The 19,204-nt window shown below is 38.3% G+C and overlaps 14 protein-coding genes and 1 non-coding gene across 15 annotated transcripts; 8 read left to right on the top strand and 7 right to left on the bottom strand.

The window, feature by feature from the left end:
- Positions 1–1,373, top strand: NCAS0H03380 (uncharacterized protein; the record flags this gene model as incomplete). Its single annotated transcript, XM_003677947.2, has 1 exon — positions 1–1,373. A coding segment is annotated over one exon (1,373 nt), but the record flags the coding sequence as incomplete, so codon positions are not given.
- A 787-nt stretch (positions 1,374–2,160) lies between these two features.
- Positions 2,161–3,228, top strand: NCAS0H03370 (cruciform cutting endonuclease; the record flags this gene model as incomplete). The annotated part of the gene is made up of 1 exon (XM_003677946.1): positions 2,161–3,228. The coding sequence occupies one exon, from the start codon at positions 2,161–2,163 to the stop codon at positions 3,226–3,228; it is 1,068 nt and encodes a 355-aa protein (XP_003677994.1).
- A 217-nt stretch (positions 3,229–3,445) lies between these two features.
- Positions 3,446–3,958, top strand: SEC11 (signal peptidase complex catalytic subunit SEC11; the record flags this gene model as incomplete). Its single annotated transcript, XM_003677945.1, has 1 exon — positions 3,446–3,958. The coding sequence occupies one exon, from the start codon at positions 3,446–3,448 to the stop codon at positions 3,956–3,958; it is 513 nt and encodes a 170-aa protein (XP_003677993.1).
- A 389-nt stretch (positions 3,959–4,347) lies between these two features.
- CAB3 (phosphopantothenoylcysteine decarboxylase complex subunit CAB3) lies at positions 4,348–5,916 on the top strand (the record flags this gene model as incomplete). The annotated part of the gene is made up of 1 exon (XM_003677944.1): positions 4,348–5,916. The coding sequence occupies one exon, from the start codon at positions 4,348–4,350 to the stop codon at positions 5,914–5,916; it is 1,569 nt and encodes a 522-aa protein (XP_003677992.1).
- A 119-nt stretch (positions 5,917–6,035) lies between these two features.
- CYT2 (cytochrome c1 heme lyase CYT2) lies at positions 6,036–6,710 on the bottom strand (the record flags this gene model as incomplete). The annotated part of the gene is made up of 1 exon (XM_003677943.1): positions 6,036–6,710. The coding sequence occupies one exon, from the start codon at positions 6,708–6,710 to the stop codon at positions 6,036–6,038; it is 675 nt and encodes a 224-aa protein (XP_003677991.1).
- Positions 6,711–7,102: 392 nt separating this feature from the next.
- On the top strand, positions 7,103–7,483 carry SRX1 (sulfiredoxin; the record flags this gene model as incomplete). Its single annotated transcript, XM_003677942.1, has 1 exon — positions 7,103–7,483. One exon carries the CDS (start codon positions 7,103–7,105, stop codon positions 7,481–7,483), a length of 381 nt encoding a protein of 126 aa, XP_003677990.1.
- Positions 7,484–7,601: 118 nt separating this feature from the next.
- Positions 7,602–8,696, top strand: MDH1 (malate dehydrogenase MDH1; the record flags this gene model as incomplete). The annotated part of the gene is made up of 1 exon (XM_003677941.1): positions 7,602–8,696. One exon carries the CDS (start codon positions 7,602–7,604, stop codon positions 8,694–8,696), a length of 1,095 nt encoding a protein of 364 aa, XP_003677989.1.
- A 223-nt stretch (positions 8,697–8,919) lies between these two features.
- On the top strand, positions 8,920–9,279 carry HOT13 (Hot13p; the record flags this gene model as incomplete). Its single annotated transcript, XM_003677940.1, has 1 exon — positions 8,920–9,279. One exon carries the CDS (start codon positions 8,920–8,922, stop codon positions 9,277–9,279), a length of 360 nt encoding a protein of 119 aa, XP_003677988.1.
- Positions 9,280–9,316: 37 nt separating this feature from the next.
- NCAS0H03300 (ankyrin repeat domain-containing protein) lies at positions 9,317–10,438 on the bottom strand (the record flags this gene model as incomplete). The annotated part of the gene is made up of 1 exon (XM_003677939.1): positions 9,317–10,438. One exon carries the CDS (start codon positions 10,436–10,438, stop codon positions 9,317–9,319), a length of 1,122 nt encoding a protein of 373 aa, XP_003677987.1.
- Positions 10,439–11,050: 612 nt separating this feature from the next.
- TEF4 (translation elongation factor EF1B gamma) lies at positions 11,051–12,262 on the top strand (the record flags this gene model as incomplete). Its single annotated transcript, XM_003677938.1, has 1 exon — positions 11,051–12,262. One exon carries the CDS (start codon positions 11,051–11,053, stop codon positions 12,260–12,262), a length of 1,212 nt encoding a protein of 403 aa, XP_003677986.1.
- Positions 12,263–12,533: 271 nt separating this feature from the next.
- On the bottom strand, positions 12,534–12,779 carry NCAS0H03280 (uncharacterized protein; the record flags this gene model as incomplete). Its single annotated transcript, XM_003677937.1, has 1 exon — positions 12,534–12,779. One exon carries the CDS (start codon positions 12,777–12,779, stop codon positions 12,534–12,536), a length of 246 nt encoding a protein of 81 aa, XP_003677985.1.
- A 347-nt stretch (positions 12,780–13,126) lies between these two features.
- Positions 13,127–15,547, bottom strand: ERB1 (ribosome biogenesis protein ERB1; the record flags this gene model as incomplete). The annotated part of the gene is made up of 1 exon (XM_003677936.1): positions 13,127–15,547. One exon carries the CDS (start codon positions 15,545–15,547, stop codon positions 13,127–13,129), a length of 2,421 nt encoding a protein of 806 aa, XP_003677984.1.
- Positions 15,548–15,771: 224 nt separating this feature from the next.
- NCAS0H03260 (L-methionine (R)-S-oxide reductase) lies at positions 15,772–16,302 on the bottom strand (the record flags this gene model as incomplete). Its single annotated transcript, XM_003677935.1, has 1 exon — positions 15,772–16,302. One exon carries the CDS (start codon positions 16,300–16,302, stop codon positions 15,772–15,774), a length of 531 nt encoding a protein of 176 aa, XP_003677983.1.
- Positions 16,303–16,427: 125 nt separating this feature from the next.
- Positions 16,428–16,531, bottom strand: NCAS0Htrna4W. The gene is made up of 2 exons: positions 16,495–16,531; positions 16,428–16,464 (listed from the first exon to the last, which is right to left on the bottom strand). It is a non-coding gene; the product is annotated as a tRNA-Trp (tRNA).
- Positions 16,532–16,707: 176 nt separating this feature from the next.
- Positions 16,708–19,122, bottom strand: STB6 (Stb6p; the record flags this gene model as incomplete). The annotated part of the gene is made up of 1 exon (XM_003677934.1): positions 16,708–19,122. The coding sequence occupies one exon, from the start codon at positions 19,120–19,122 to the stop codon at positions 16,708–16,710; it is 2,415 nt and encodes an 804-aa protein (XP_003677982.1).
- Between the last annotated feature and the right edge of the window lie 82 nt (positions 19,123–19,204).

The raw sequence follows: 19,204 nt of genomic DNA, 5'->3' as shown, positions 1-19,204 counted from the left end.
AGCTTGTCTTACTGGTTGATTATTTGCCCACTGTGGGTGAGTATATCCAAACGGCAGGTAGGCTACGTGAAGGAGGTGTTTGTATGTCATTCTGGACCAAGAGGTGTGTTGGTAAGTTCTCCATCAAGCCAGATGTTTGCATTGCCAAGCAGATGGCCAGGTTCTATGGTCTCAGCCATCTTGGTCATGACCTATGTTGCTCCCATCTCCATGGAATTCCAGACGATGTCTCTCATTTGTACCGGTATTTGAAGGGTGAAGTTGGCCCACGAGTGGAAGAAGTGGGGTCCAGTTTAGGTGATGGTATCGGTAATTCCAATGCTAATTCTGAAGATAATTCTCTTTCTTTTGGTAACGAGTCCTCTGTTTTTGAAGATTATGACGCTAACGTCAGTAATTCTGATGAGTTTGATGCTGTGCCAGATGTTCCAATGTCCAGTGGTTGTGACGATAATGATAATGTTGATGCTGATTCTTTTGATTTGAGTTCCAATTCGAATAATAATGATAAGGAGAACGTTTCCCCATTGTCTGTTCCAAATGCTATCAGGAATAATAGGCCTTCCTCTATTCTCACCATGAATAATTACCTGATGAATGTTGGTGATGGTATTAATTCCAGTTCTAATTCCAATTCCAATGGAAGATTGATGTCTCCAGCCAAGGTTTCTAGTGCTGCTACCCCCAGTCCAAGAAAAGATTCTGTGCTTCCCCCAATCTATAATTCTGCCTCCAGAAATGGTCATTCCAAGAAGAGAAAGAATAATAATACTGTAGTGCCAATTCCAAAGTTGAAAATCCTGCCTTTCAAGGTGGGTGCCAGTAAAAGATTAAAGGCCATGCCAATTAAGGATGAGATATTTGAATTATTCCACCATTGTAAGAATGTTTTTGATTTCCTTGGTGTCCCTGCTGGTATTGCTGCTCGGTTGCATTTCTATGGTCTCAATGAGTCCTGCCTGTCGTTTCCTTTGTGGTATACGGATGGTTTATGTTCCAGATGTCTAGCTCCTGAGAACGGTGGGTGTGTCTGTTGGGAGGGTGGTCCTTGCGCTGTGAGACGGTTTGGTTTTGAGTTCATTTTGATGCTTCAGCTTATCCTTTCCAAGAAGGAGTTTTTGCAGGTTAGAGGGCTTTGTTGGGGAGATGATTTGAATGCTGTCATGGTTAAGTATGGACGTCAAAAATCCATGCTTCTTGATAAGTTTAAGGCCAGCTACCTAGCTGTCTTTGCTGCTTTTATGGTGAAGAATCCCAAGTTGCCAGTGCCTCGTGTGCTGTTCAAGGATGATCTCAGAATGACGAGCTTATATAACGCCATGTGGGAGCATTTGAAGAGTAAGAGGTTGGATATTTTGCAGTTTCTCAGGTAAAGGTGGTAGTGACGAGCTCAGATGTTTGTGGGAGAAGCCAGATCGGGAGGGTGACGATGACGAGGAAAGAGAGCTGGGGTTTAGTGATGAGGAGCCTGTCATTCGCAAGTATCCTCGTACTGAAAAACCTCAACTCTTGTGTGGCACTTACAACATCAATTAAGCGCTAGCAGTGCAACAGCAGATATAGAGCAATGGTATTAGACCATCTAGTGTACTGGAGAACAATTGTTCTCCTCCTCTATAGGAGAAGTGAATATAAAAGTATAACTAAGAAATTATTCAAGAACGCGTTCCTCTCTCTTTATATAGGAAAATTTTTCAAGCAAGACATCTCATTATACGACGCGTCAGCTTGTCAGTCTATCAATATTTCAACAGTTGGGTTTGAAATATTGCTCTTCTACTTCTTTGGTCATAGTTATCTTTTCAAAATCCCAAATTTAACACTTATCGATTTCTAGAATGATCACATTATCAATTTCAGATACTTTTTTTATTTACTTTTTGAAATTTAATTTCCCAATTTAAAAGTGTTAAAATAATAAAAGAAATTAGATTCTGAAACAAAAAAATAATTAATATTTAATATTCCTTTACCTTTAACATTTCCCACAAACCCCCATTGCCAAAATAACTTTATATAATATATATCTTCTATGGGTATCACCTTGCTATATTACCAAACGCATAATAAAAAAACACTTAAACAAACACGAAACGACAAATTTCAGTTCGATGAACCCATCACACAAATATTTCACATCATAAGGGAAAATGGCATGAGATGAGCAATATACTGTCCCTATTAAATGGATACTGCAATAATGTTACGGCAAAAACGTTAAAGGATCTTTCTCTCATCATTGGTTCACCCATAGGGATAACCAAATTGAATCGAAGGACAAATATCATGGAACAATGCAAACATTTGGAACAATTAAGGTTGAAACGTTTGCATCAAGGTACCCTCGTTATTAATTCCATTGATACGGGGATTTCTAATTTTGCTATTTCTAAATTTAAATGGGATTTGATGAGTCCATGGCCAACTTTATTATCATGGGAAAAGATCCAATTGGAAAGGAAATTCTTACCTGAATTAGAGATTGAATCTTCCAGCCTGGAACCCAATGATTTCTCATTAATGACATATAGACTTGTGGAATATCTGCTGGATGAGAAGGATAATGTGTCAAAACCTGATCTTTTCACCATTGAACGACAGAGAACCAGAACAATGTCATCTCGATTCGTATTGGACCCCATTATTAGATGTAATATTTTGGAAAACGTGTTATATTCCACTTTAGAAAACAGAATACGATACAATAATATGGGTAAACATGAATACTCTGTTTTATCCTCAAATCCGCAAAGAATGACATCATTTTGGTGTCCCACAGACAATGATAAGAACAAAAAGAAAAACAGTAACAAATATTCCAAAGATTTCAAGATTAAATTAGTGAAGGAGATAATAAGAAACTCTTGTATGGATAATGCAAATGATTTGGGAAGACCATTTATCGGTATCCCTCAGGATTGGAAAATTGATCTGGTTAAGTTATTGAATAGCTCAGCATCGGCAAAATTTAAACTTTTTAACTGCTTAAGAAACCATGAAAACGATACCTCAAATATATCCGGTGTTAAGAAAGACGATGACCTGGCTGATTCATTTTTACATGGGTTATCATGGATGGAATGGCTAAGAAATTATATTGAGATATACAATTTATTATCTAGGGATACTATGCAGGTATCTAACAAGGAAAATGCAACGCAATTTGTGGAGTATTGCACCATGAAAAGGGAGAAGATGGAGACACTACAAAGTAAGATAGCTGCATAAACGGCCTGTTTGTACATATAAAATAACGAACTAAATATTCCTGTCACCATTCAATTATTTTTCTGTAATATTTTGTATTTCGCGGTGAAAGTTAACGAAATTGATCGTTGAGCTGTCAAAACCATAGTTGATTAATACAGACAAGGACATAATTTACTCACTCATTCACTCACTCACAGGGGAACCCACCAGTCCAAACACTACAAACCAATTCAACATGAACATCAGATTAGAACTGGCCAAACTGCTAAACCTATGCTTCGTGTTTGCATCCGCCTACATGTTTTGGCAAGGACTCTCATTATTTGCCAACACAGATTCCCCCATTGTTGTCGTGCTTTCAGGATCCATGGAACCTGCCTTCCAAAGAGGTGATGTGCTATTCTTATGGAATAGAAATACACAGAATAAAGTGGGTGACATTGTTGTTTATGAAAATGAAGGACAAGACATCCCCATTGTGCATAGAGTGTTAAGAGAACATCATTCCAAGTCAGAGAGTCAGAACAAACAATTCTTGCTCACAAAGGGGGATAATAATGCTGTCAATGACATTTCCCTGTATAAGAATAAAAAGATCTATTTATCTAAGGAGAAGGATATAGTTGGAACTGTGAAGGGCTACCTTCCTCAAATTGGGTACGTTACCATTTGGGTTTCTGAAAGCAAATATGCCAAGTATACATTGCTTGCATTCCTTGGGTTGAGTTCCCTGCTCGGTGGAGAGTAGAAAAGGAAGCAAAGAGCAATAGTTGAAAAGCAGGAAAAGAGTAGTTGTATATTCTAGGATATATATGCTTATTGATAATAACACATATGCAATAACTCAAATTGAACTGGAATAAAATAGAATAGATACTGTTATTTAATAAAATATCATTCGTTATATTAATTAATTCGAGCTGTGTTACCCTGCATAAAAAACTATTACGTAAGCCGAAAGGTCAAAATGGAATTGATAATTGGAACAAGAGTTGATTTGACCATCACCATCACAAATCATCGCACTACAAAATACGCTGAGGTTGTTTTATATTCGAATACGGTCCTTTAACGCATAAAGACCAAGATCTATTGAATTGAATAGTCATATACTTTGAAATACCCCACATTTTGGCCATGGTTAACGAGAATTTGGTTGCAAAGAATATAAACACCGCAACCGCCACAACGAAGGAAGCTGCTGCCACTTCAAACGGGATTAAACAAGACCCTGCTGGCAATTCCATGCCGATCGCAACTCCTACAAAGGAGATCAAACCAGTTTCTATCTTAAATAAGAAACCACAACCTCAATCATCCACTAACGATGCCATTTCTCCACAGATCAATCATAATATAACGTCAACGACAATAATAGAAAATAAGACTAAAATTAAAGAAGTTCGAATAGATACTACACCTACTGAGCTTCCCGCTTCAACTATCCGAGTAGTTTCTCCAACAGTGACTGTGCTCGGTGAGGTTAGTAATAATATGGATAGGAGAACTGTATCAAATACTAGCACGGCTACAGCCGTTTCCTTCAGCACAAGTACGGAAACCGAGAAGACACAACATCATCGATATTCCATTTCTAATAAACCTGCCAGTAAGAGTTCCTCCGTGACGACATCACCCAATCAATCACATGAGAATTTAAACTCATCGTTACCTAAGACTAAAGCATCACCAGATGGTAGTGGTAGCGGTGAGTCTAGTACGACATTAGAGGAGAAAAATTCTATTGTTCATATGCCTGGTGATTTCATTTATTTTGATACTAAGGATGAGCCAGTTGCTGCTGTTCCCAAGACGACAACGACGAACCCAAAGGAAGTTGTGGGTACCCCCACTGGACCTCGAATTCCCTTTTATGAATTTTTCCAAAGGGAGGATGATAAGAAATTCCATATTTTAATTGGTGCTACTGGTTCCGTTGCCACTATAAAAGTTCCCCTCATTATAGATAAATTATTCAAGATATATACTCCAGAGAGAGTTTCCATTCAATTAATCATTACTAAACCTGCTGAACATTTCCTTAAGGGACTAAAGATATCATCGCATGTCAAGATATGGAGAGAGGAGGATGTTTGGTTTGAATATAAGAAAAATGCTGGTAATGAACCTATCTTGCATCATGAATTGAGGAAATGGGCAGATATATTATTAATTGCACCTTTGAGTGCCAATACGTTAGCTAAATTGGCTAATGGTATTTGTAATAATCTGTTGACTAGTGTAGTTAGAGATTGGACTCCAACGACGCCGATTATGGTGGCTCCTGCAATGAATACCTTTATGTATATTAATCCCATGACGAAGAAACATTTGACGATATTACAGGATGAATGTTCCTATGTGACGATTTTGAAACCTGTGGAGAAAGTATTGATTTGTGGTGACATTGGTATGGGTGGTATGAGAGAATGGACAGATATTGTTGAATGTGTGAGGCGAAAGATTAGTGAGATTAAGAAGAATAAAGAGATTGCAGCTGCTAAATTGCAAGAGGAGAAACTCAGCGATACGACGGACATCAATGTTGTCAGATCTGATCAAACAGAGGAAGAAGATGATGACGAGGATGATGACGACGACGAGGATGAGGATGAAGAAATAAATAATGATACAGCATCGGATGATAGTGGAGTCAGTGATGATGATGATGAAGACGAAGATGAGGATGAAATCGAAGGAAATTAAATATAAACAGTACATGAAATGAATAAATACATGAAATGGGACGCGACGGGAGTATGTACGTAGCTTTTTTTTTTGCAAGAATAAATCAAAAATGAATGTATGTAAGTATGTATGTAATATTAAAATTTGAATGTCTTCCATAATCTTAATTTGATGCCCTCCCAGGAATTCAATTTGGGTCTTACATCAAGATAAACGTTGGGCATCTCTTCTATCTTCCCATCGTGTTCCACTTTTTTCATATCACAGTAGAAATCAATGACATAATCGATAGTCTTGCCACATCTATCTATTTGCCAATCGTGTCTATCGAAGGGTTTACTCATTTGGAAGATATTATATCTAATCCAAGCTCTCGGGGTCCATTTATGAGAATCTCCTTTAAAAGTGGACAATTTTATGCCTCCACATGCGTCTCCGCCGGCATCTTTCTCCCAATTCTTAATATAATGCCAAACTCTCTCGTTAATAGAGTTATGCAAGGGGACAACTGTTTGCATGTCCTTGAGATCTGGGTTCCAATTCTTCCTTTTCATTGCCTGGTAGAATTGTGATTCTGAGGGGTATATCCAGTTTTGTTCTGTTCCTGTTCTAGGTATGGTGGATATCTCCCTATTGGAAGCCGGGGTGGGTTGTTTGAGAGTCTCAGACGAGCACTCTAATGGTTGTTGAGGTTGTTCATGGTCGGGCATTGGGTGAGGGTTGCTCGAGGCATGTTGTTTTAGCCATACTTGTTTAGCCTCGTCGTCAAGAGGACATTTAGGCTGATCTTGCTGCTGAACGGTGTCTGTCATTTGTACAAAGGTTTAGGAATGAGTGGTAGAGTAGAGTGCTGGGAGACGGTATGGTATATTGTAGTGTAGTGTAGTGTACTATAAAGAAGATATGGATAGTATAAGACCGAGATTCGGGGATGGACCGAACAATGTATAGAGAGAATATACAAAGAAGAATCAATACAGTGCAAGAACTATATCACAAGAGGATGAGTAACAACCACTAGCACTAGGACCATCACCATCACTATCAACAACACCTGATGCTGTTGTTGACTAAGCATACGGCGCGGCCATCACTATATTACTAACACTACTATCAAGGCATCTTCATCTTCAAATATATATATATATCTGGATCGATGGTGTTTCTCTCAGTCTCGTAGATCCCAGACAACACAACCACCGCCATGTCATCCATCCAGACCACTAACTTGCACACCATCACTACAGTTCCTCTCTCGCAGATCAGAAGACCCATCCTGCCCGTATTGGACCACAACAAGATCAAAGCCATGGTCTCCACGGCAGAGGGCACCCCCATGGCCAGTGCCACTTGTACCCTGGAGCAAGCACAGCAGCTAAAGGGCCAACTGCCCGCCATCGACGTCCTCTACCTCAAGGAACAGGACCACACCTACTTCTTCGCCTTTGGAGGGTGTCATCGCTTACAAGCATACGATGCCCTGGCCAAACAGCACCACAACAGCGACTACCCTGTGCCCTGCAAGCTGCTCCCAGCCACCCGTAACCAGCTCAGACTCTACTTGGGCTCTGCTATCGACACCTAAATACGTTTTCTCATAGGACACCCTCACGGGCCAATCACAGCAAATCTCTCTCTTCCTTTTCCGCCCCGGACATCCATCCACTTTATATATATATATATATATACATATATCTATATCTATGCTTATAGTGCTAATATACATACTCGTGTTCCGTTTAACACACACTCTAACAACCACTCACACTCAATCAAAACCAACAATGCTATCTGCTCTCAGACTCACTTCCAAAAGATCCTTCTCCGTCGCCGCTGTCAACCCATACAAGGTCGCCGTCCTCGGTGCCGCAGGAGGTATAGGTCAACCCTTATCCCTTCTCTTAAAACTGAATCATAAAGTCACTGACTTGAGACTATACGATATCAAGAACGCTAAGGGGGTCGCCACAGACCTATCACACATTCCAACCAATTCAACGGTCAAGGGGTACACCCCGGACCAACCGGATGCACTACGTGATGCCCTAAAGGACACCGATGTCGTGTTGATTCCAGCGGGCGTACCACGTAAACCAGGTATGACTAGAGACGATTTGTTTAATATTAATGCGGGGATCGTCAGTGGGTTGGCTCAAAATATTGGAGAATTCGCTCCACAGGCTGCCATCTGTGTCATTTCCAATCCAGTGAACTCTACTGTCCCCATCGTGGCTCAAGAATTGAAGAAATTGGGCTGTTATAACCCTAAGAAATTGTTTGGGGTCACCACTTTGGATTCCATTAGAGCTTCCAGATTCATTTCTGAAATTAAGGAGACTGATCCAACAAAGGAAGCTGTTAATGTCATTGGCGGGCATTCAGGGATCACTATCATTCCAATCTTGTCTCAACAGAAGGAGATGCCCAAGACTATTACTAAGGAACAAAAGGATGCTCTAATTCATAGAATTCAATTCGGTGGTGATGAAGTCGTTAAGGCCAAGGATGGTGCAGGTTCTGCCACTTTATCAATGGCTTTTGCCGGGGCTAAATTTGCTGATGCTGTCATGAGTGGGTTGAATAACGAAAAGGATGTTATTGTATCATCATTTGTCGATTCACCAATCTTTAAAGATCAAGGCATCGATTTCTTCGCCTCTAAGATCACTTTGGGACCACAAGGTGTACAGAAGATTCATGAATACGGTCAATTGTCCCCTGAAGAGAATGAAATGTTGGAAAAATGTAAGGAAACTTTGAAGAAGAATATTGAAAAGGGTGTCAATTTCGTTAAATGATTTGAACTATCACACTATCTTGTAACGCATTTTTCTTGTTCCAATTTTTTTGCATATAAATCTCAATATCAACATTCCTACCACTCCGCTTGTACTTACTTACTTATTCTTATTTATACTAAAACAGTCTATACTATATTATACTAAACATTTTTATTTACCGGCGCATCGAAAAAAAGGCATATCTATCTAACATAACAACAGACTCACACATCTTTACAAAATGGACCTCATACATGGAGACCTCATCGACAACGAATCGAGATGCACTCATTGGCATTCTAACTTAGACATAATATCGCTGAAGTTTAAATGTTGCCCTGGAATATACTGGGCATGCTACCAATGTCATCAAGAACAAACAACTCACCCATTGCAAAAATTTGATCTCATACTGGACAAGGACGTCCCTGTAATCATATGCGGACATTGCTACCAACAGATGACTTTTGATCAATACCAACATTTCAACGCAAAAAACCAATTATCTTGTTCTCATTGTAACGCTTTGTTTAACCCAGGTTGTCAATTACATTACCATTTATATTTCGATAACGCTACGAATTCATGTCAGAGACACTAGCATATATATATATATTTACATAATTCACTAACTTTTATCATTTTCTTAATTTTGCCACTGGGACACTCAATAACGATTTCTTAATATGGCCTGGTGATCGTTTAGTCTTCACCATCTCCATTACATCATCTCCCACTAAATACTTATCAATTAACTCAATACTTTGCTTTGATTTCGTAATGGTCACTGATCTTTCTCGTGTAATTTTATCCTCAACATCTTCGTTTCGTTCTTTGTCATCATCGTCCTGTGCCAGGTACGCCTCAATGCGATCTCTTGGTTCGTTAACCCCTTCAATTCCACTACCATCATCATCAGTACTGGATAGAGATATTGCAGACACACTATCCCTATCTCGATCAGGAAAGTTCCTTTGCGTGGGTGTAAACACAGGAATATCTATTTTTGGAGATTTCACACCAGCTGGAGCAGGCGACCCCTCCTGATATTGATTTATGGTCAATGGAGTAGTAATATTTAACTTCAATCCTTGGAACTTATCCACTACAGATTCTACCGGTGTACTAAAGGGTCCATTCGTCTTTGATTTCACTTGTAACTTCCTCTTAGTTAAGGCCTTCTTGTATATTATACCCATTTCAAATGTGCTTATTACATCACTAGGTCGCCAATTATCCTTATCTCTTTCTTGATCGTCATTAATCAATTTTCCCTCTTTAATTAAAACGTGCATACATTTTAAACTGCTATATTGTAAACATAAATGCATCACACCATCACCATTATCATCAATAACGTTTATATCTGCACCTAATCCAATCAATAAATTAAGACACCGATCATAGTCAAACATACACGCTATATGTAGGGGACTCTTACCCCTTTCGCCCTTATCATTAATAAATTGAGGGAAATATTGTAACAACAGATGTGTAGTCTGTTCATGTCCATTCAAAAGGGCTAAATGAATACACGAATTACCTTTAAAAGTCCGGATTGTGCATTCATGACCCAATTGAATCAGGTGTACACAAATCAAATATCGACCATGGAATGATGCATAGTGTAACGAACTCCAACCGTTCCGACAATCTATGTTATGCAAGATATTCGGGTAGCGTCGGAGTAATCGTTTCACTATCAGTAATTTACCTTCAATAATAGCTTCTCGAAGTCGTGTCTCGGGATCTCCCAGCATGATATGTTATTATTTCTTTACCCTTTGGTAACAGATGAGGGCATTGTCAATCAAACGTATAACTAACGCCAATCTATGTCAAATTATCGTAACGGAAATTACAACAACACCGAAGGAATTCTTTCAAATATGTGTCACAATTGCAAATCCATGAAGCAGCCACCTCAATTGACAAACACATATTAGGAATATTATAAAAAACAAGTTTAATGTACAAATAAATTAAATAGTACTTATTACGTTCTTTTTTTTTTAAGAGGTACTTGGCGACACAACGTACGTAAGAATCTGGACGTTAAGAAAAACAAGCATCAAGCTGTCAAGTCAGGACCCAAACCTTACAGAGAACCCAGAATCCTCACCCACATGATAGTATCATCTACAATATTATACTATACACTTGTTCTTCTCTCAAAATACTATTATCGAGAATATCAATACAGATCGCTTACCTAATATTTTTTAAACACGCAAAAAACTGAAAAAAAAATTTTCATCTCTTTCAAGTTCATCTTCATCATCACTTACTTTACACCATCTTACACATTTAAATTTTGAATTCAAATTTTAAGATTACCGTATCAATCAACTCACGTTCACCAACCTACAACAATGGCTCAAGGTAAATTATACGTTAGTAGAAGTACTAGATCTGCTGCTGCTGAAGCTTTGATTTCTCACTTCAAGCTAGATTTCGATATTGTCCAAAAGGATGACTGCGAAGAATTCGCTACCCTTTTCCCATTGAAGAAGGTCCCAGCTTTGACTGGTCCAAACGGTTTCAAGCTAACTGAAGCCCTTGCTATCATTTACTACTTGGTCGATTTGATCGGTGATGAAAAAGTTAAGGCTAAATTGGTTGGTACCAACACTAAGGAAAAAGCTCAAATCTTAAGATGGGCCTCTTTGACTAACAGTGACTTAGCCTCTGTCATTTACAAGCCATGGTTTTTGATCACTGTCGGTCCATACAACAAGAGAGAAGTGGAAACTGCTAACGCTACCATTGAAAAACTTGCTGCTGTTTACGAAGCCAGATTAAAGGAATACACTTACTTGGCCACTGAAAACATCTCTTTGGCTGATTTGCAAGGTGCTGGTCAATGGGCTTTAGGTTTCGCTACCACTTTTGGTCCAGAATTCAGAGCTAAATACCCAGCTTTAACTAGATGGTTCAAGACCGTCTTGGCTGGTCCAATTAAGGCTCCTCGTTTCCAAGATTTCACTTTCCCAGAAAAGACTTTGGAATACGTTGCACCAAAGAAGGAAAAGAAGCCAAAGGCTGAAAAGAAACCTGCTGCTGAAAAGAAGCCAGAAGCTGCCGCTGAAGCTCCAGCTGAAAAGAAACCAAAGCATCCATTAGATTTATTAGGAAGATCTACTTTCGTCTTGGATGAATGGAAGAGAAAATACTCTAACGAAGATACCAGACCTGTTGCTTTGCCATGGTTCTGGGAACATTACAACCCAGAAGAATACTCTCTATGGAAGGTTGAATATAAATATAACGATGAATTGACTTTAACTTTCATGTCTAACAACTTGATTGGTGGTTTCTTCAACAGATTGTCTGCTTCTACCAAGTACATGTTCGGTTCCATGGTTGTCTATGGTGAAAACAATGACAATGGTATTGTCGGTGCCGTCTTGGTCAGAGGTCAAGACAGTGTCCCAGCCTTTGACGTTGCTCCAGATTGGGAATCTTACAGCTACACCAAGTTGGACCCAACCAAGGAAGAAGACAAGGAATTTGTTAACAATATGTGGGCTTGGGACAAGCCAGTCAACGGTAAGGAAATTGTTGACGGTAAGGTCTTGAAATAAGCTGATTTGTATTTTATTTACTAATCTATCCTCCTATGTACTTATTTTTAATAAGTGAAATTATTAATATTAAACTTTGAAATTTTTTTATAAGTATGCTTATTGTATTATGCTAAATATGTTATACATGATTGTTACAATGATTATGTAAAATTGAATGCTTGAAAGTTGTGGATTTGGTATGCGTCCTGGTTCATCCTCCCCACATTGAAGGATATACTGAGAAACTAATCGCTTCACTCAGTGATTTTGTCGTGTTCAGTTCGTTCTTTTATAACTTACCAAATTGTTCTGTTATTTCCGTCATAAGAGTCCAGCTCTTTAATGGTACCGCAGTCAGAGATCCTGAACTCAGGTCCACAATCATGTCATCCTCATCGTCAGTTTCTTCACTGGTCTGTCCACACATATTATAGTAATACGCGCGTTGGTTTTGTTGCATGTTTTGAGACTTTTGGTGAGCCTTTTCCTTGCAAAAAGTGGCAAAATTGTTTGAATTAGCTGTAGAACTTGACATAGCAGATAGTATTGGTTTGTTGATCGTATATGTTCGGATTACTGGTTCAATAACTCAAGCTAAATACTATACTATTCACTATCATAAGGGTTCTGATTTATATATCTGTTTATCCTTAATGTCTCGGTTTTGCTACGTCCACCTATCGATGAGCCACAGTTTTTTTACATTTTTTTTTGTAAAAATGCCACAATTTAGAATACCGGGTAACGATTTGTAAAAAAATAAACAAAACAATCGGCGCTTAATTCATCGTATAGAAAGACTTTCTCGTGGTTTTTGAATTGTTTTTATAGTGTACAAATTGATTATTCATCTATATATAAGATTGATACGTGCCAGATTCATTAGGTTGTCCATAAACGTGCAGTGTTATCGGCACCGGCAGAGAATAACCATGCCTCTCTTGGATGCCAGATAGCGTCTAGAACCCCCAGACTGTTCTTTATCTTATGACCAGTTAGTTTCTTCAAGGGCACAATCATAGGATTCTTCATCATATCATCGTAGACTGTAGCATGGAAGATATGGATGTTACCGTCATCTGCCACTGAACTGAAAAGTGGTAATCTCTTGTGGAAATTAACACTCCTCACAGCCTTATCATGGTATCTTAATGTCTTGTATGGAGTACTGGCCAAATCAAGATCATGCCACAAGACACGCTTATCAAATGAGGATGCTATTAAGTTATCGCCTCGTGGATGTATATCAATCTTGGATAACCAACGTGCACCTGGAAGTAATTTCTTTACTAGTGTCTGCTGGGATAAATCATAGATTCTAATATATCTTTGAGAACAAACAAATAGTTGAGGTTTGAATGGATGGAATTTAGCATCCATAATTATACCCTTCGATTTCTTAAATGGTGATTGAGTTAAATGCTTGGATAATTGATGAATCAATACAGATGTATTACCAGAGTCTGGCTGAATAGTGACAAAATAGTCACCCTTTCTATGCCATGAAAGACGCTTGACGGTTTTTTTACATGTAATGGTAATACAGATATCCTTTTCCAGTTGCTTTTGACTAGGTTTATTCCATTGAGCAATTTGTTTCTTGACAGCAGCAACATTGTTAGCTTCAGCATCATTTTCGTCATCACTCCCATTGACTTCCATATTGGATTTTTTAACAGTTCCAAATGTATCAAACCCAAACCCATGTTCAATCTTAGTCTTACCTGCATTTTCAATATCAAACCCAAATATTGGTGGAACAATCAAATGAATATTTTCTCCAACAGCAACAGCTAAGATACCGGTTTCCTTATCTGGATTCCATTCTATGCATTCAATATGGTCATCGGAGTTTTCTTCTGTATCATCTATCAAAGAAACCTTATAAACTTCTCTACCGGTTAAGATTTCCCAAACTCTAACTGTACCATCATCTGAACCAGTGGCTAACCATAATCCAGATGGATCAATAGATAAAGTACGGATCTTCCCCTTATGACCAGCAAAGATAGTAGAACAACGAATTGGGAATGGTCTCAAATCCTTTGGTGATGGTAATTCTGGAATCAACGATTCGGGATCTATATTAAGGACATTCTTACGCACACGTGGAGCCAAATATAAATCCAACGATCTTTCAAATCTTTCTCTGATATTTTCACCATAACCAGGAACTTTTCTCAAAGCACCATACTTTTGTGGAATAAAATTTTTCTCTCTTTCAGCAACTTCAGTATTTTCCCATTCTTTCTTTTCCTCATCATTCAATAAATATTCTTCTGGTGGGTTATAACTTTCTTCATTCGTTGGAGGAGGTAACTTGGGTGCTCTTAAATGCATGACATGGTCATTGGTTTCAGTGGAATCACCCCATAGATCAAACTTATAATGTTCTTCATTTTCCTCCTTTTGTCTAAGTTCCTTCAATTTCTTTGGAGGAATAATACGACCTTCTCTAATAGCCTTAACTATCTTCATAATTCTCTTCGCTTCATTCTTGGATGGAACAAATCTTCTCTTAGGTTCAGGGATAGCAGTTAATGGCATGACTTCCTCGTGTCTAGTAAACCAATCCACATATGGTTCATATGGGTTAGTATCATCGGTTTGTTCATTACGCTCAATCTTAGAAATCAATTCCAATTCTTCTTCGGTTAAATTCAATGCAGCACCTGATGATTGATCCAAAAGCCCGGTCCAACCTTCTGGTAACTCAATGGTATCCAGTAATTGATCCAATGCAGATCCCTTAGCAGGTCTCATAATTCTTTTTCCGTTAATATCATAACCAATATGTGGCATTTCATCGTAGGCAGATAGAGGGATGTTACCAATGGTATTTTTAGTTTCCACGTCACTATCATCACTATCATAAACGGGATTAATTTCTGGTTTAATGATTCTCGGTTGCCCATCGGAAAATTTAGTATAGACGTTAGGATCCGCTATGGTCTTCAACTTCACACCTGATAGCTTATCAACTAAGCTCTTGGTGTCCTCATTGTCATCATCAAAATCGGATGTATTATATTCTTCGCCACTATCTCCTTCTTCTTCGGCTAATAGTTTATTCAATTCTGCATCCGAATCATTTTCTTCAGCCTCCTGCAAAGATTTTCCCTCCTCTTCTTGAGCTGATTCAAAGGCTTCATCGTCACTGTCACTTTCACCATCTAATAATCCATCTACAGAAAAGGTTTCATCGTTTCCTTTAACATTTGCTTCCACATCATCCACTGATCTTTTCTTTGAGCCAGTTTTCGTATCCGCAACCTCGGTTGTAGATTTAGTAACTTTCCCCATTGTTGGACTCTTAAGTTTAGATTAATCCGACCTTACTTATCTACTGTCTTATCGAACAAGCTGTACAAATATCTAATGAAACTACTGTAATTTTAAGCTCATCGCCTCCAGAAAATTTTTCAATCCATCTTCTCTGAAAAATTTTTGCATCCGAACACCGCACCAAAATAAGCGCCCAGCTCAAAGAATATAAGGTTAAAAGTAAACAGTATATAAGTTAGTAGTTAGAAACTACAAGATGCACTTATCAATTTAGCCAACTCCCCCAAGTACTTCTTATCAATTTCGTCGAATCCATTCAATTCAAGACAATCCAAATCGATGACCGCTAATGTCTTCTTAGTCTTCAAATCCACGATGGGGATGACAATTTCACTCTTCGTTTCCCCATCGCAAGCAATGTGACCAGGGAACTTGTCCACATCTGCAACCAATTGGATTTCCTGAGTAGAGGCTGCAGTTCCACACACACCTTTACCGAAAATGATGGTCTGACAAGCAGGCTTCCCTTGGAAAGGCCCCAATATCAACTCGGTGTCATTCTCCTTATCAGTAACATAAAACCCGGTCCAATTAACCTTAATGCCTAAAGCTGTGTATGCATGCCATAGTAATGAAGAGGCGTTAGCCAGATTACAGACCCAATTTGTTTGTTCCTTCGATAAGGCCTCGTAGGACATCAAAAGAATGTCGAGTGCTTCCTCCTTGCTGGACACAGAAGAGAAGACTGAGTAATTTGCATGGTGTTCACTCATTGCAGGTCAAATATCTATCTATCTTCATATCTAATGTTATTGAGTAATGATGAACAATTTACTGTGGCTGAAATAAATAGAAAAAAAGTTAGAGACTTCAAATAAAATTTAAAAAAAAAATAATATGAGACGGACAGGAATTGAACCTGCAACCCTTCGATTGCAATTGTTTCCGAATAAATCCAGAGTTTAACTGGAGTCGAAAGCTCTACCATTGAGCCACCGCTTCATACTTTTATTGAAAAATTGTTGGCATGTTTTAACTTTTAAAGGATAAGTGCCATCTCGTGAAGAACTTCCCTCATAAAATATACTAAACTAACCATATTAAGCCTTATTTATAGATTATGTTTTTGTATACAAGTCTACATGCAAATGATATATGCTATAATGCTGTCCAAATTATCAATCAGAACTACTAGTTAATTCAGCACTGTATGAGAATTTCTTACAAATCCACTTCCCCCAATCCATAGCGTCTTTTATCATATGAAACAAGAAATCCTTCTCCAGTAATTTGAAGCAGAATCCTCCGTATTTCGTCTTTTCATTGTGTATAAGATTTCTCATGCACTTGTCAAACTCCAATGCATCATCTGCCGTCTCGATGGCAAGCGTAACAGATGGCTGCTGTTCCAGAAGTAGCTTTCTATATCTGTTTAATTTGAGATCAAATTCCTGGACACTGTCTTCCACATCCCTCATTCTCCTGTTCATGATCCTGACGTTATAACATAATTTGGATTTCAATGAGTTTAGTTCTTTCATTTCCTTTAATAAGTAATTATGCTTATTTTCAATATCATCATGCACATGGTCAAATGCTTCATTACTTTCCGAACATTTTACGATATCACTATGCAATCGCTTTAGAAGATTGTTAAATTGTTGATCTTCCTCCGGATTGTGGAACACTTTTTCTTGAGACCCAACGACATCAATGACATAATCTTCTTTCGTGGAAGGACAACATTGCTTCGATACCTGCTTCTGCACTTTCCTTAAATCTCTTGCCATTCTTACAACTGAAGAATCAAATGGCAACTCCCATACTTCAACAGCATTTGAGATCTGAGATAAAGAGGTCGATCTATGTAGTCTTGGTTGTTTAGATTCTATTCTTTCATTATTTGGTACACTTATTGGCTCTAGCCCATCATTGACAAATGGAATAGATTTCCTTCTATAGAATTCTTTTTGGTACACCATGTTAAGATCATGACTTCGGAGATACTTATTTTTGTCATAATTGACACACATTGAGGATATAGATAAGGAGGAACCTGATCCATTTGTGCTTTCCAATTGACTCTCCTTTTCATTGGGTTTGGAATCATAAACTTCGCTGTCAGATTCCAGATTTGTAGTCGTCCTCGGTGAATTTTCATTTATAATTGCGGTATCTATCATATTCTTGTCATGATAAAGTTTCTGCTTCTTCAGTAACTCATCTGGATTACCCTTATTAAAATTAGTTTCCAAAAACCGCCTTTTACTCCACCCATTATTAATATCCCTAGTGGAACGTCCTTTACCCTTCCAAAGTGAGGCTAATGCACCAGAATGTATGTTTCTCACCAATGTATCAAGATCTGTCGTTAATACATCATTTGACAAATGCATAAAATTCCCCATACCGGCCATATCTTGAACCCTGGACTTGACAACCCTCTTAAACTTGAAGATATCGGCGTTAGAACTTCTCGCCGACACTTCAAATAATCTTTCTACTGTCTCCTCATCAAAGTAAATCGATTTATGTGTTTGTGACATCCCATACTTCTTTTGGAAAGTATAAATGCCAGAGTAAAATCCTTGCTCATCAAAAGGATCCTTAGAAGATATACAATCTTCCACCATCAATTTGAAATAACAACTTAGGACTAAACTTATCAAGGCTGCCACGGTAGTGGGACCCAAGGTCGTTTCATTTTTTGGTTTATTGATACCCATGTATGTTCTACCATAACGTTTCCACCACACCTCAATTGCACCTTTCGTTTGCTCACAGAATAAACCACTCTTTTGTATTTTAAAGTCTAGTAGCCCAAAATAACTCAGGGATAATTGGACTAATGTCACCAGTTCGATAACTGGAGAAGTACATGCATTCATTTTTTGAATATCGGAGGTTTCATCAGGCGAATGATCTACTTCATTTTGTTTTCTTTTCCCCTCCTCATTATCAGAGTTTGAATTTCCACTATTAGATCCCTTCTTGACGGGAATTTTATATACCTGAGAGAACTTTTCTAATGCAGCATTGGAAATCCCATTTAAAAGTAGCCCTTGACGTCCACCACAATGTAATCTTTTCAAATCAAAATTAATTTTAAAATTATCCCAAACTTCTCTAATATCCCCACATTCCACATGAATTAAATATAACGATGATGACATGGAAGACAGATTTGTTATAAATAGAGTACTACCATTAATAACTTTGGGATGACATGATGCCATCAACTCTTTGTAATACGTCTTAAACACGCCAGGCCATTCAGTCGGATCCTTAGGAAGGATCACTCTCACACCAGTCACCTCATCCTGCGAGTTACCTGTGTATGAAGTAATAATGGTAGACATCTTTCTTTGGGCTGTCCATTGTTCTACAATATAAATCTCGCAACCTTGCACTTTTACTGTCTCATAGGCAATATTAGGGTATAGTCCCACATTCAGTCTATGTAAGGCTCTCATGTCAGGAAAGATAAAACTCCCTAGTTCAGTTTCGGGAATGACTTCAGGGTATCTTAAATTGGTCCATTTTGGCCTCTCTTTTACCATGGAGGGTATGTGAATCGGTATATGTGTAGTCATTGCTCTTTTTCCTATTATTTATTATTCTTAGAAGTGTATCTCCCACCTCTGTATGAATAGGTATCAAAAGGCTCCGTATTGC

This window comes from Naumovozyma castellii, chromosome 8 (genome assembly GCF_000237345.1).
Source record: "Naumovozyma castellii chromosome 8, complete genome".
Lineage (NCBI taxonomy): Eukaryota > Fungi > Ascomycota > Saccharomycetes > Saccharomycetales > Saccharomycetaceae > Naumovozyma > Naumovozyma castellii.
This window is presented reverse-complemented; position numbering and strand designations above follow the sequence as displayed.